This window comes from Conger conger, chromosome 14 (genome assembly GCF_963514075.1).
Source record: "Conger conger chromosome 14, fConCon1.1, whole genome shotgun sequence".
Taxonomy (NCBI): Eukaryota; Metazoa; Chordata; class Actinopteri; order Anguilliformes; family Congridae; genus Conger; species Conger conger.
The window spans coordinates 3099825-3113241 of NC_083773.1; the positions used below are offsets into that span (position 1 = coordinate 3099825).

Consider the following 13417-nt stretch of genomic DNA (forward strand, 5'->3'; position numbering starts at 1 on the left):
GGTTAACGGCGTTCTGAGTAACAACACACGCACAAATCACGTATGTTTCCAAATGAGGCTTTTATCCAAACGGAAGGCATGGAGAGGGAGAGTCCCACTGCCAGGTTTAGTATGGATTAAGCCTCGCCTCACCTCCAGCTGATCTACGAGCATTTCCCAATAACTGACCCAGTTTCCTGAATTATGTAACGGATTTGGAATCATACCCGGCCGGAACTCTCGAACAGGTTTGTCGCCGGTGGGGATAGGGAAGACTTTCGCTGTTGCTCCCATGGAAACTGGGTGAGGAAATAAATGAACTCGCTGGCTATTAAAATTTGATAATTCATCATTATAATCACAATACCGGGTTGACTGCATATTGCAATTGCAAGCGGTGAGAATGTCATTTAACATTTTGTGATTTTTTATTTATTTGCGATATACCGTTTATTTTATTGTGATGTGGGAGTCATTTTAGATAGCCATGGCTAATGTAGCAAGCTAATTCTGTCAACTCTGGACAAAAGACATCAAGTGGCAGCAGGCAGAGGAAGTGGAGCCGCTATCATGAGCAGCTTACGTTACCGTCTTTGTACAGAAACGGGTAGCAAGCGCGTTGTCCGCTATGCAGTACGGCATTAGCTCAAGCTATGGCAGTAACTGACAGGCAGGCTAAGGTGTCATCTGTGATTGGTCAAAATGGTATTTGTTGACTAGGTTGCTAGCTATCCCCCGCCCAACTAACTTGATTGTATGATATGCGTTGCTGTGGTGCGTGTGAAGCCATGTAACAATTAAATTAGTAAATGCCAGCAAGGTTATTTGCACACATTTTACAAGTTAGCACAAGCTAGGCTACACGTAAGCAGTAAAGAGTAAAATGCAGCTTGAAGTCGCAGTAACGCGTGTATCTTACACGATTTACATTTGCAGACATTCCCAAGTCTCTACATCCGAGGAGTGCTGTCAGATTTGAACAGGTTTCGAACGTCAGACAGCCTGTGACTACTCAACTCCACGTGCAGTGTGCATTAACGTTAACCTTAAAATCGCAATTTTACTCGAAAGTAAAACTGATATACGTGTCGTGTGAGACTTGGTAAATCCGACTTTGAATAGTTCCGTTCCAGCGCCGCTGTTCACAAAGTACAGTGCACGGACAATTTTAACAGTATTTACTACCTTGTTTATTGAATTTACAGTACAAACAAACATTAAAAAATATACAGTATATATATTTTTACGTTCAGTTGAACAGGAATTGTGACGTGCTGTGTGTGTGTGTGCAGCAGGTAATGCTGTGTGTGTTCATGCAGGAGAGCAGTGTGGAAAGGATGTGTGGGTAATGGTACATGGGCAGTTTGAGGCACCATGTCTGAAGAGGCTATCTCTGGGAGCGATATGGAGCCTGGCCTCGACACTGAGGAAGAGGAGGAGGAGGAGGACCAGGAAGAAGAGGAAGATAACGACGGTGATGACGAGGAGGACGATGCAGGTGAGGAAGAGGCCAAGTGGTGCCGCGTGAAATGGTCAGGGCGGTATTTCACCGGGCGGGTTCTGGTGGGTTTCCGGATTTGATGCAGTTATCCAGTTAACTCAGTAATCCTGCTTCATGAAGCAGTACCCTGGTCAAAGGATGTTGTAACTATAACAACATTGACATTATGACATTGGCTCAGGCGGTAAGAGCAGTCGTCTGGCAGTCGGAGGGTTGCCAGTTCGATCCCCCGCCCTGGGTGTGTCGAAGTGTCCCTGAGCAAGATACCTAACCCCCAAATGCTCCTGACGAGCTGGTTGGTGCCTTGCATGGCAGCCGATTGCTATTGGTGTGTGAGTGTGTGTATGAATTGGTGAAGGAGAAGCATCAATTGTACCACGCTTTGGATAAAGGCGCGATATAAATGCCAACCATTTACCATTTACCATATAAGCAACTTGCTATGCTATTCCAATAACATTGATATTGCCCAGTCCAGCTCCACACCATTCCTACATCTACTTGTGAGACTGTTTTTTATCCACCTGCAGGCTGGGTTCTCATCCAAGCCAATGCAAGGCTCTAGTCAGGGCTGTACGGAGGTTTTTGCATCCACCAATTACCTGTGGTTCAATGAGCTAATTAGCTCTAAACTAAAAACGGGTTCACTGGAGGACATAAGGTTATTCTTCAGCTGCCATTCAAGAAAAGTAGCCTTAATGGTCAGATCGTGAAAGTGATCGGTCAAGTTGAGAAGGAGCTGGCATGAATCCAGAAACCCTTTTCAGTAGCCCTTCTTACCCAGCTGATGGCATTGGTGGTGCAGACTGACTGATGGGAAGATTCCCACTGGGAGGGGCTTCCTTGCCAGAAGACAGATAGAAGTTCCTGGTTCCTCAGTGGTGGAATGACTTGCCTACCACTGTCAGGACAGCAGAATCCCTCCCCCTATTTCAACACAAACTAAAAAAACACCTTTTCAAACTGTACCTTAGTCCTTCCTCCTGATCCCCCCCCCCCCTTTCCGATATCCCTCTTGTCTAACCCCCCCAAAAAATAATGATAATAAAAAATAAAAATATTTACACTTACGATGACTGTATTTTTGTTTAGAACAGCCCTTCATGTGTATTCAAGCAGTTATGGATGTGATGCTTTAACTTGTGGAAGAACCTATGCGCTTTGGATTAAAAGCGTCTGCCAAATGACTGGAATGTAAATGTTAAAAAATGTCTTGCGTTGCGCGGACTGCGGGGAGGATTCTCACTGGGCGGGGCTTGTGTCCGTCTTCCCTCCTTCAGACCCGCCCCAGAGTGCCCCCGTCGCCATGGACGACGGGCCTGAGGGAGGGGCCTGTGCGGAGGGGCCGGAGGAGCCACCCTCAACTCCGCCCGCTCCCCTCTCCTCTCCGCCCCGCCCCCTCTCTCCGCTGCACCCCCTCTCTCCGCCCCGCCCTCTCTCTCAGTCCTCGTCCAGCGCCGACAGCCACAGCCCCACCCTGTTCAGCTCCCGGAAGAGACACTGCAAGCCCTCGCACCTCAGGAGGAACATCCGGTACTGCTGCGTCACGCACGCCTGATCGCACACAAGCGTGTTTACGTAGGCACGCACGCAGATACACACACGCAGATACACACTCTCACGCACAGGCACGCACACACACGCACATGCACACACTCACACACACACACACATGCACACACACACACACACACACACAGGCACGCACACAGATACACACACACACTCACGCACGCACGCACACACACACACACTCTCACACACACGCACACACACACACACACACACATACTCACACACACACGCACACACACACATACTCACACACACTCACACACACACACACTCACACACACACACACTCACACACACGCACACACACACATACACATACTCACACACACTCACACACACACACACACTCACACACACTCACACACGCACACACACACTCACACACACACACACTCACACACACGCACACACACACATACACATACTCACACACACTCACACACACTCACACACGCACACACACACACACACACACACACACTCACACACACACACACACACACACACACACACACATACACACACACACACTCTCACACACACGCACACACATGGTTCAGAGGACTCATCTTCTTTCAGGAAGCTGTTGAAAGAGCACCAGCTTGAGGCAGTGACCCAGGTTGCCCAGCAGGAGGAGCTAGAGAGGAGAAAGCGTCTGGAACAGCAGAGGAAGGATTTCCCAGCCCCACCCCTACCTGAGTGCCCCGCAGGTAAAGCCACACCTGCAGGTATTACATATACAGCCATAAGGCCATATCATTTTTGTGTTAATGACCATAGGTATTGGACACGGTTGATGTTGCATTTAATGTACCCTCTTTCTTTCTTCTACCCTTCTTCTACCACACTCACTTTTTCCTCCCCTGCCCTACCTTGTACTGTATTTCTCTGTCTCTCCCTCCCTCTCTCCCCCTCTCTCTCTGCCTCTCTCTCCCTCTCTCCTCCCTCTCTCTCTCCTTCTCTCCCCCTCTCCCTCTCTCTCCCCCCTCCCCCTCTCTCTCTCTCCCCCCCCCCCCCTCTCTCTCTCTGCCCCCCCCTCTCCCTCTCTCTCTCCAGGTGAGGTGGTTGTGCATGCGGGGCCGGGGGCGGGGCCAGGGGAGGTGATCTGCCTGGACAGCAGCGCCAGCGAGGACGAAGTTCCCACACCACCCCCGTCTCAGCACAGTGGAGAGGGTAAGGACCTGTCTCAGCACAGTGGAGAGGGTAAGAACCTGTCTCAGCACAGTGGAGAGGGTAAGAACCTGTCTCAGCACAGTGGAGAGGGTAAGGACCTGTCTCAGCACAGTGGAGAGGGTAAGAACCTGTCTCAGCACAGTGGAGAGGGTAAGAACCTGTCTCAGCACAGTGGAGAGGGTAAGGACCTGTCCTAGCACAGTGGAGAGGGTAAGAACCTGTCTCAGCACAGTGGAGAAGGTAAGAACCTGTCTCCGCACAGTGGAGAGGGAAGAACCTGTCTCAGCACAGTGGAGAGGGTAAGAACCTGTCTCAGCACAGTGGAGAGGGTAAGGACCTGTCTCAGCACAGTGGAGAGGGTAAGAACCTGTCTCAGCACAGTGGAGAGGGTCAGAACCTGTCCTAGCACAGTGGAGAGGGTAAGGACCTGTCTCAGCACAGTGGAGAGGGTAAGAACCTGTCTCAGCACAGTGGAGAGGGTAAGGGCCTGTCCCAGCACAGTGGAGAGGGTAAGAACCTGTCCTAGCACAGTGGAGAGGGTAAGGACCTGTCTCAGCACAGTGGAGAGGGTAAGGGCCTGTCCCAGCACAGTGGAGAGTTCCCGCCTTTACCCGAGGCTGCTCCCAATCTGCCATCGCAAAATAACAGCGTGGAGAGGGGCTTGCTTTCGAGTCTCGGCCTACCGGATGAAGTCAAACATGATGTATGATTGAAAGGTGAGGTGAGGGTTGGCTGTTAAGAGAGTATGCTACAGTGGAATGGCTTCATGTCTGTGCCCCCCCACCCCCCCCGGATGCACACTGGATAATTAAGGGTGGGGATGGTGACCGTTTCGTTAGGTCGTCAGTCAGTGTTCCTCTCTGAGAGAATTGCCAGTAGCCATATTGTAAGTGTATCATCAGGGAGTTTGTCATCAGCAGGCCAGTCATCACGGTTTAACATTATTAGACAGTAGACAAAATTAGACAATCTTCACACTTGTACTGTCCTCTTCACACTTGTACTTGTGTTTGATCTGCCCTTGTGTTGTACGTCGCTCTGGATAAGAGCGTCTGCCTTGTGCCTTGTAATGTAATGTAATGTAATGTATTTAATCTGGCTTGATCTTAGTCCATACTGTGAGTAATTAGCTTGCTGTTAGGATGTAGGAATGCTGTCTGTTTTCTCTCAGTTCTCTCTCCATCTGCCCCCCCTCCCCCCCTACAAGCATCAAGGGAACATTATTGTGCACGGGTCATGCAGTATGTATAGAAATCCTGCAGTTTTCTCTCCCTTGAAAGTTTTATTACTTGGGAAAGAGTGCGCCAGAAGTGGGACCAATGATGTGGCCACAGACTGCCAAAGGGACTATAGTCATTTTTCTAAGCTTGAATGCGATGGAATTTAATCAAAATCATTAATTGTGTTCATGTCTGTATAGATAATGGATCTTGAGTTGGACCCGGCAGTTGGAATTTATATTTTTAGCAACTGACAATTCACTGGCTGAAGATGTACTCGAGTCAAATAATGTCAAACTCAAACTCAAAGTCACCAATGATTCAATGAGTTCAGTGGCACCAAACATTAAAGCAGGGCTCAATGACAAACTTCACTCACTCAATGACTATGAACTCGCTGACCCTGCAAAATGGTGCCTCTCTTCTCCCCGAGAGAGGAAAGTTATAAGCGGGTCAGCCTGCGTGCAGTCGGCCGTTCTGGCGCGTGCGTCGTGTCGGGTGGGACTCTGACCGGCCCGCGTGCCCGTGTGCCGTGTGCCCCGCCCAGACGTGATCGAGCTGAGCTCGGGGGACGAGGACGCCCAGCGCATCAGCAGCGAGTCGGCCAATGAGGAGGAGGACACGCCCGGGGCGGAGGAGAGCGGCGGCGCGCACGTCAACGACGCCCTGAACCAGCCCGACGCCCTGGGCCGCGTGCTCGTCAACATCAACCACCCGGCCAACGAGAGGGACCTGTTCCTCTCTCCACAGCTCGCCCGCGCGGTCAAACCCCACCAGGTACGCCGACCGCTTCTCTGAGCGTCTCTGAGCATCTCTGAACATCTCTGAGCTGCTCTGAGCATCTCTCAGCTACTCTCAGCTACTCTCAGCTACTCTCAGCATCTCTGAGCATCTCTCAGCTACTCTGAGCATCTCTGAGCTACTCTGAGCTACTCCGAGCATCTCTGAGCATCTCTGAGCTACTCTGAGCATCTCTGAGCTACTCTGAGCATCTCTGAGCTACTCTGAGCATCTCTGAGCTACTCTCAGCTACTCTCAGCTACTCCGAGCATCTCTGAGCATCTCTGAGCATCTCTCAGCTACTCTCAGCTACTCCGAGCATCTCTGAGCTACTCTCAGCTACTCCGAGCATCTCTGAGCATCTCTGAGCATCTCTGAGCTACTCTCAGCTACTCCCAGCATCTCTGAGCATCTCTGAGCATCTCTGAGCTACTCTCAGCTACTCCCAGCTACTCCCAGCATCTCTGAGCTACTCTGAGCTGTGTGTGCTGTGGGGCGGCCAGTAGTGTAGTGGTTAAGGTGCATGACTGGGACCCGCAAGGTCGGTGGTTCGATCCCTGGTGTAGCCACAATAAGATCCGCACAGCCGCTGGGCCCTTGGTTGGCATTTATATAGCGCCTTTATCCAAAGCGCTGTACAATTGATGCTTCTCCATTCACCCATTCATACACACACTCACACACCGACGGCGATTGGCTGCCATGCAAGGGGTTAGGTGTTTTGCTCAGGGACACTTCAACACAGCCCGGGCGGGGGATCGAACCGGCAACCCTCCGACTGCCAGACGACTGCTCTTACTGCCTGAGCCATGTCGGCCCTTAACCCTGCACCGCTCCAGGGGAGGATTGTTTCCTACTTAGTCTAACCAACTGTACGTCGCTCTGGATAAGAGCGTCTGCCAAATGTCATGAATGTAATGTAATGTAGTGCGTGTAAATGGCATTTATATAGCGCCTTTATCCATGCTGTGTGTGTGTAACTGTGGTCTCGTTGTTTTCAGATCGGCGGGATCCGGTTCCTGTACGACAACCTGGTGGAGTCTCTGGAGCGCTACGCCAACAGCAGCGGCTTCGGCTGCATCCTGGCCCACAGCATGGGCCTGGGCAAGACCCTGCAGGTCATCTCCTTCATCGACATCCTGCTCCGCCACACGGGGGGGCACACCGTGCTCACCATCGTCCCCGTAAGCCTCTCTCTGCAAACAGCCGCTCAGACCGGCTCCGCGCTCCACACTCCATACATGGTTTTTACCAGCTCAAGCTAGGTTTTGAAACAGCCGGTAGCTGGTTGACCAGTTCAGACCAGCTCTGTGCTCCATACTCAACATGGTTTTTGCCAGCTCAAGCTAGGTTTTGAAACTGCCGGTAGCTGGTTGACCAGTTCAGACCAGCTCTGTTCCCCATACATGGTTTTTACCAGCTCAAGCTAGGTTTTGAAACTGCTGGTAGCTGGTTGACCAGTTCAGACCAGCGCCGTGCCCCATACATGGTTTTTACCAGCTCAAGCTAGGATTTGAAACAGCCGGTAGCTGGTTGACCAGTTCAGACCAGCTCCGTGCCCCATACATGGTTTTTACCAGCTCAAGCTAGGTTTTGAAACTGCCGGTAGCTGGTTGACCAGTTCAGACCAGCTCCGTGCCCCATACATGGTTTTTACCAGCTCAAGCTAGGTTTTGAAACTGCCGGTAGCTGGTTGACCAGTTCAGACCAGCTCCGTGCCCCATACATGGTTTTTACCAGCTCAAGCTAGGTTTTGAAACTGCTGGTAGCTGATTGATCAGTTCAGACCAGCGCTGTGCTCCATACTCCATACATGGTTTTTACCAGTTCAAGCTAGGTTTTGAAACAGCCAGTAGCTGGTTTGTCATTTGCAGAAAGGTCTCATGTTTAACTCCATTTAGAGTTCAGGTTTTGCTTTCGATCACATCCAGGTTCTTTGTAACAGACATTTAAACCAGGGGGGTGCCCAAACCTTTGTGATAGTTACTGGGCTGGTGTCCCCTGTAGGTGAACACGCTGCAGAACTGGCTGGCTGAGTTTAACATCTGGCTGCCGGCGGCTGAAGCCCTGTCCGCGGAGAACGATCCGGAAAACATCAGTCCCCGCACCTTCAGAGTGCACGTCCTGAGCGAAGAGCACCGGTGAGCCGGAGCAGTGAGCTTGGTGTCTTAGGTGTGTAAGAGCAGTGTGTGTGCTGTGTCTTAGGTGTGTAAGAGCAGTGTGTGTGCTGTGTCTTAGGTGTGTAAGAGCAGTGTGTGTGCTGTGTCTTAGGTGTGTTTGTGCAGTGTGTGGTGTGTTTTAGGTGTGTAAGTGCAGTGTGTGGTGTCTTAGGTGTGTAAGTGCAGTGTGTGGTGTGTGTTAGGTGTGTAAGTGCAGTGTGTGGTGTGTGTTAGGTGTGTAAGTGCAGTGTGTGGTGTGTGTTAGGTGTGTAAGTGCAGTGTGTGGTGTCTTAGGTGTGTAAGTGCAGTGTGTGGTGTCTTAGGTGTGTAAGTGCAGTGTGTGTGCTGTGTCTTAGGTGTGTAAGTGCAGTGTGTGTGCTGTGTTTTAGGTGTGTAAGTGCAGTGTGTGGTGTCTTAGGTGTGTAAGTGCAGTGTGTGGTGTCTTAGGTGTGTAAGTGCAGTGTCTGGTGTCTTAGGTGTGTAAGTGCAGTGTGTGGTGTGTTAGGTGTGTAAGTGCAGTGTGTGGTGTGTTAGGTGTGTAAGTGCAGTGTGTGGTGTGTAAGTGCAGTGTGTGGTGTGTTAGGTGTGTAAGTGCAGTGTGTGGTGTGTTAGGTGTGTAAGTGCAGTGTGTGGTGTGTCTTAGGTGTGTAAGTGCAGTGTGTGGTGTCTTAGGTGTGTAAGTGCAGTGTGTGGTGTGTCTTAGGTGTGTAAGTGCAGTGTGCTGTGTTTTAGGTGTGTAAGTGCAGTGTGTGGTGTGTCTTAGGTGTGTAAGTGCAGTGTGTGGTGTCTTAGGTGTGTAAGTGCAGTGTGTGGTGTCTTAGGTGTGTAAGAGCAGTGTGTGGTGTCTTAGGTGTGTAAGTGCAGTGTGTGGTGTCTTAGGTGTGTAAGAGCAGTGTGTGTGCTGTGTTTTAGGTGTGTAAGTGCAGTGTGTGGTGTCTTAGGTGTGTAAGTGCAGTGTGTGGTGTCTTAGGTGTGTAAGTGCAGTGTGTGGTGTGTCTTAGGTGTGTAAGTGCAGTGTGTGGTGTGTCTTAGGTGTGTAAGTGCAGTGTGTGGTGTCTTAGGTGTGTAAGTGCAGTGTGTGGTGTCTTAGGTGTGTAAGTGCAGTGTGTGGTGTCTTAGGTGTGTAAGAGCAGTGTGTGTGCTGTGTTTTAGGTGTGTAAGTGCAGTGTGTGGTGTGTCTTAGGTGTGTAAGTGCAGTGTGTGGTGTCTTAGGTGTGTAAGATCAGTGTGTGTGCTGTGTTTTAGGTGTGTAAGAGCAGTGTGTGGTGTGTCTTAGGTGTGTAAGAGCAGTGTGTGTGCTGTGTTTTAGGTGTGTAAGAGCAGTGTGTGTGCTGTGTTTTAGGTGTGTAAGAGCAGTGTGTGGTGTGTCTTAGGTGTGTAAGAGCAGTGTGTGTGCTGTGTTTTAGGTGTGTAAGAGCAGTGTGTGTGCTGTGTTTTAGGTGTGTAAGTGCAGTGTGTGGTGTGTGTTAGGTGTGTAAGTGCAGTGTGTGGTGTGTGTTAGGTGTGTAAGTGCAGTGTGTGGTGTGTGTTAGGTGTGTAAGTGCAGTGTGTGGTGTCTTAGGTGTGTAAGTGCAGTGTGTGGTGTCTTAGGTGTGTAAGTGCAGTGTGTGGTGTCTTAGGTGTGTAAGAGCAGTGTGTGTGCTGTGTTTTAGGTGTGTAAGAGCAGTGTGTGGTGTGTCTTAGGTGTGTAAGAGCAGTGTGTGTGCTGTGTTTTAGGTGTGTAAGTGCAGTGTGTGGTGTGTCTTAGGTGTGTAAGTGCAGTGTGTGGTGTCTTAGGTGTGTAAGTGCAGTGTGTGTGCTGTGTTTTAGGTGTGTAAGAGCAGTGTGTGTGCTGTGTTTTAGGTGTGTAAGAGCAGTGTGTGGTGTGTCTTAGGTGTGTAAGTGCAGTGTGTGGTGTGTGTTAGGTGTGTAAGTGCAGTGTGTGGTGTCTTAGGTGTGTAAGTGCAGTGTGTGGTGTGTTTTGTGCACCTGCAGGACCACAGTGTGCAGAGGGGTGTGTTTTGTGCACCTGCAGGACCACAGTGTGCAGAGGGGTGTGTTTTGTGCACCTGCAGGACCACAGTGTGCAGAGGGGTGTGTTTTGTGCACCTGCAGGACCACAGTGTGCAGAGGGGTGTGTTTTGTGCACCTGCAGGACCACAGTGTGCAGAGGGGTGTGTTTTGTGCACCTGCAGGACCACAGTGTGCAGAGGGGTGTGTTTTGTGCACCTGCAGGACCACAGTGTGCAGAGGGGTGTGTTTTGTGCACCTGCAGGACCACAGTGTGCAGAGGGGTGTGTTTTGTGCACCTGCAGGACCACAGTGTCGAGGGCGAAGGTCGTGAGCGAGTGGTCAGAAGGGGGCGGCGTGCTGCTCATGGGCTACGAGATGTTCCGGGTGCTCTCCCTGAAGAAGAGCTTCATCAGCGGGCGGAAGAAGAAGAGCAAGAAGCCTGTGGGCCCAGTCATCATCGACCTGGATGAGGAGGAGAGGCAGCAGGAGATGCTGAAAGGTCTGACCCTCTGACCCCTGACCCCTTTCATAGAGCAGTACAGTGCTCTGCTTGTGGGAGTGTGAACATGCTCTTTCAGAAACATCGGCTCTGTTAGTGACACTCACAGTCCCCTCCCACTCCCACTCCCACAACCACCCTCCCTCCCTTCTGTCCTCCCACGCTCTCTCCATCCATTTTCCTTTCTCCCACGCTTGTCCAATCCTGCTCTCACCCTCCCCCACTTGTCTCTTCCTCTCTCTCTCTCCCTCTCCCTCTCTCTCTCTCCCTCCCTCTCCCTCTCCCCTTCCCCCACTCTCTCTCTCCCTCTCCCCCTCCCCCTCCCCATCTCCCTCTCTCCCTCCCCCTCTCTCTCTCCCTCTCCCCCTCCCCCTCCCCATCTCCCTCTTCCCCTCCCCCTCCCCCTCCCCCTCTCTCTCCCCCTCTCTCTCTCTCTCTCTCCATCTCCCCCTCCCCCTCCCCATCTCCCTCTCTCCCTCCCCCTCACTCTCTCTTCCTCCCCCCTCTCTCTCTCCCTCTCCCTCCCACTCTCCCTCTTCCCCTTCTCTCTCCCCCTCTCTCCCTCTCTCTCCCTCTCTCTCTCTCTCTCTCTCTCTCCCTCTCCCCCTCCCCCTCCCCATCTCCCTCTCTCCCTTCCCCTCACTCTCTCTCCCTCCCCCTCTCTCTCCCTCTCTCCCTCTCTCCCCCTCTCCCCCTCTCCCCTCTCTCTCCCCTCTCTCTCTCCCCCTCCCCCTCTCCCTCTCCCCCTCCCCCTCTCTTTCTCTCTCTCTCCCCCTCCCCTCTCCCTCTCCCTCCCCCTCTCTCTCTCTCCCCCCTCTCCCTCTCCCTCTCTCTCTCCCCCTCCCTCCCCCTCCCCCTCTCTCCCCCTCCCTCCCTCTCCCTCCCTCCCTCTCCCCCTCCCCCCCTCTCTCTCTCTCCCCCTCTCTCTCTCCCCCTCCCCCCCCTCCCTCCCTCTCTGCAGACATCGAGCGGGCGCTGTCCCAGCCCGGGCCGGACGTGGTCATCTGTGACGAGGGTCACCGCATAAAGAACTTCCACTCGGGCACGTCGCAGGCGCTGAAGAGCGTGCGCTCTCGGCGCCGGGTGGTGCTGACCGGGTACCCGCTGCAGAACAGCCTGATGGAGTACTGGTGCATGGTGGACTTCGTGCGGCCGGACATCCTGGGCTCCCGACAGGAGTTCAGCAACATGTTCGAGCGGCCCATCCTGAACGGCCAGTGCATGGACAGCACCGCCAAGGACGTGCGGCTGATGCGATACCGCAGCCACGTGCTGCACAGCCTGCTGGAGGGCTTCGTGCAGAGGTGAGAGGGGGGACCGCCCCGCTGGAGCTGTGCGCTGGGTTTTAGGGGTGTTCGTGCAGTGTGTGGTGTGTCTTAGGTGTGTTTGTGCAGTGTGTGGTGTCTTAGGTGTGTAAGTGCAGTGTGTGGTGTCTTAGGTGTGTAAGTGCAGTGTGCGGTGTGTCTTAGCTGTGTATGGTGTGTTTTAGCTGTGTGTACTGGAGCAAAGGGCAGTGCTTCATTAATGAGCTGCATACAGTGGACTGGCTCACCTGATGGTAGAGTTTCATCTGTTGGTTTAGTAATTACATTGCAGGCATTTATCAGACACTCTGCACTACATTGTATCATAGTACTTGTACAGTGAAGTCATTCAGGTCAAGTACCTTGCTCAAAGGTGCAAGAGCAGTATCCTCCCCCGACCTTTACCTGCGACCGTTCCCTGACTGTTGCCGTAGTCTGCTCTGCCTTTTGGAGTTTGCGGTTTATTTATTCATGAGTGGATTTGTGGTTAACCTGCTGGTCTGCGGTTACAGGCGTGGCCACGACGTGCTGAGGACGCACCTGCCCTTGAAGGAGGAGACGGTGATCATGGTGCACCTGTCGCCCCTGCAGAGGGCGCTGTACACACAGTTCATGAGGCGCTTCCGGGAGGCGGGCAGCAGCGGCTGGCTGGGCCTCAACCCCCTCAAGGCCTTCTGCGTCTGCTGCAAGGTGAGGCCACAGGGGGGCCACACGCCCTGCCAGAGACCCCACAGGGGGGCCATGCGCCCTGCCAGAGACCCCACGGGGCTGGGCCTGTGTTCAGTGTTCAGTTCAATTAAATTCAATTTATTTTGTATTGCGCTTTTCACAGAAGATTGTCTCAAAGACATTGCGTTGCGTTACATTAATGGCATTTGGCAGACGCTCTTATCCAGAACGACTTACAGTTGATTTTAGACTAAGCAGGAGACAATCCTCCCCTGGAGCAATGCAGGGTTAAGGGCCTTGCTCAAGGGCCCAACGGCTGTGCGGATCTGATTGTGGCTACACCGGGGATGGAACCACCGACCTTGCGGGTCCCAGTCACGTACCTTAACCACTACACTACAGGGTCACGAACCTTAACCACTACGCTACAGGGTCACGAACCTTAACCGCTACGCTACAGGCCGCCCTATTATCCATGAGCTCCGGGGGTTGGGGGAGGGGCAGCAGCCACACTAAAGTGTGGTTGTGTGGGCTGTGTGTTCCCTGTAGATCTGGAACCACCCGGA

At 52.5% G+C, this 13417-nt stretch overlaps 1 protein-coding gene across 1 annotated transcript in view; it reads left to right on the forward strand.

Moving 5' to 3' along the window:
• Positions 1 to 278: 278 nt before the first annotated feature.
• The window catches only part of LOC133110066 (helicase ARIP4-like), a 22872-nt gene continuing 9733 nt past the window's right edge, over positions 279 to 13417 (forward strand). The window contains exons 1-12 of the mRNA XM_061219934.1: positions 279 to 376; positions 1299 to 1477; positions 2761 to 3013; positions 3635 to 3765; positions 4112 to 4228; positions 5996 to 6225; positions 7230 to 7412; positions 8236 to 8369; positions 10682 to 10878; positions 11840 to 12182; positions 12695 to 12872; positions 13401 to 13417. The exon at positions 13401 to 13417 is cut by the window's right edge and continues 154 nt beyond it. Of these exons, the coding sequence (XP_061075918.1) occupies positions 1354 to 1477; positions 2761 to 3013; positions 3635 to 3765; positions 4112 to 4228; positions 5996 to 6225; positions 7230 to 7412; positions 8236 to 8369; positions 10682 to 10878; positions 11840 to 12182; positions 12695 to 12872; positions 13401 to 13417 (1907 nt within the window). The 5' untranslated portion in view covers positions 279 to 376; positions 1299 to 1353. The remainder of the gene's footprint in view (positions 377 to 1298; positions 1478 to 2760; positions 3014 to 3634; positions 3766 to 4111; positions 4229 to 5995; positions 6226 to 7229; positions 7413 to 8235; positions 8370 to 10681; positions 10879 to 11839; positions 12183 to 12694; positions 12873 to 13400) is intronic.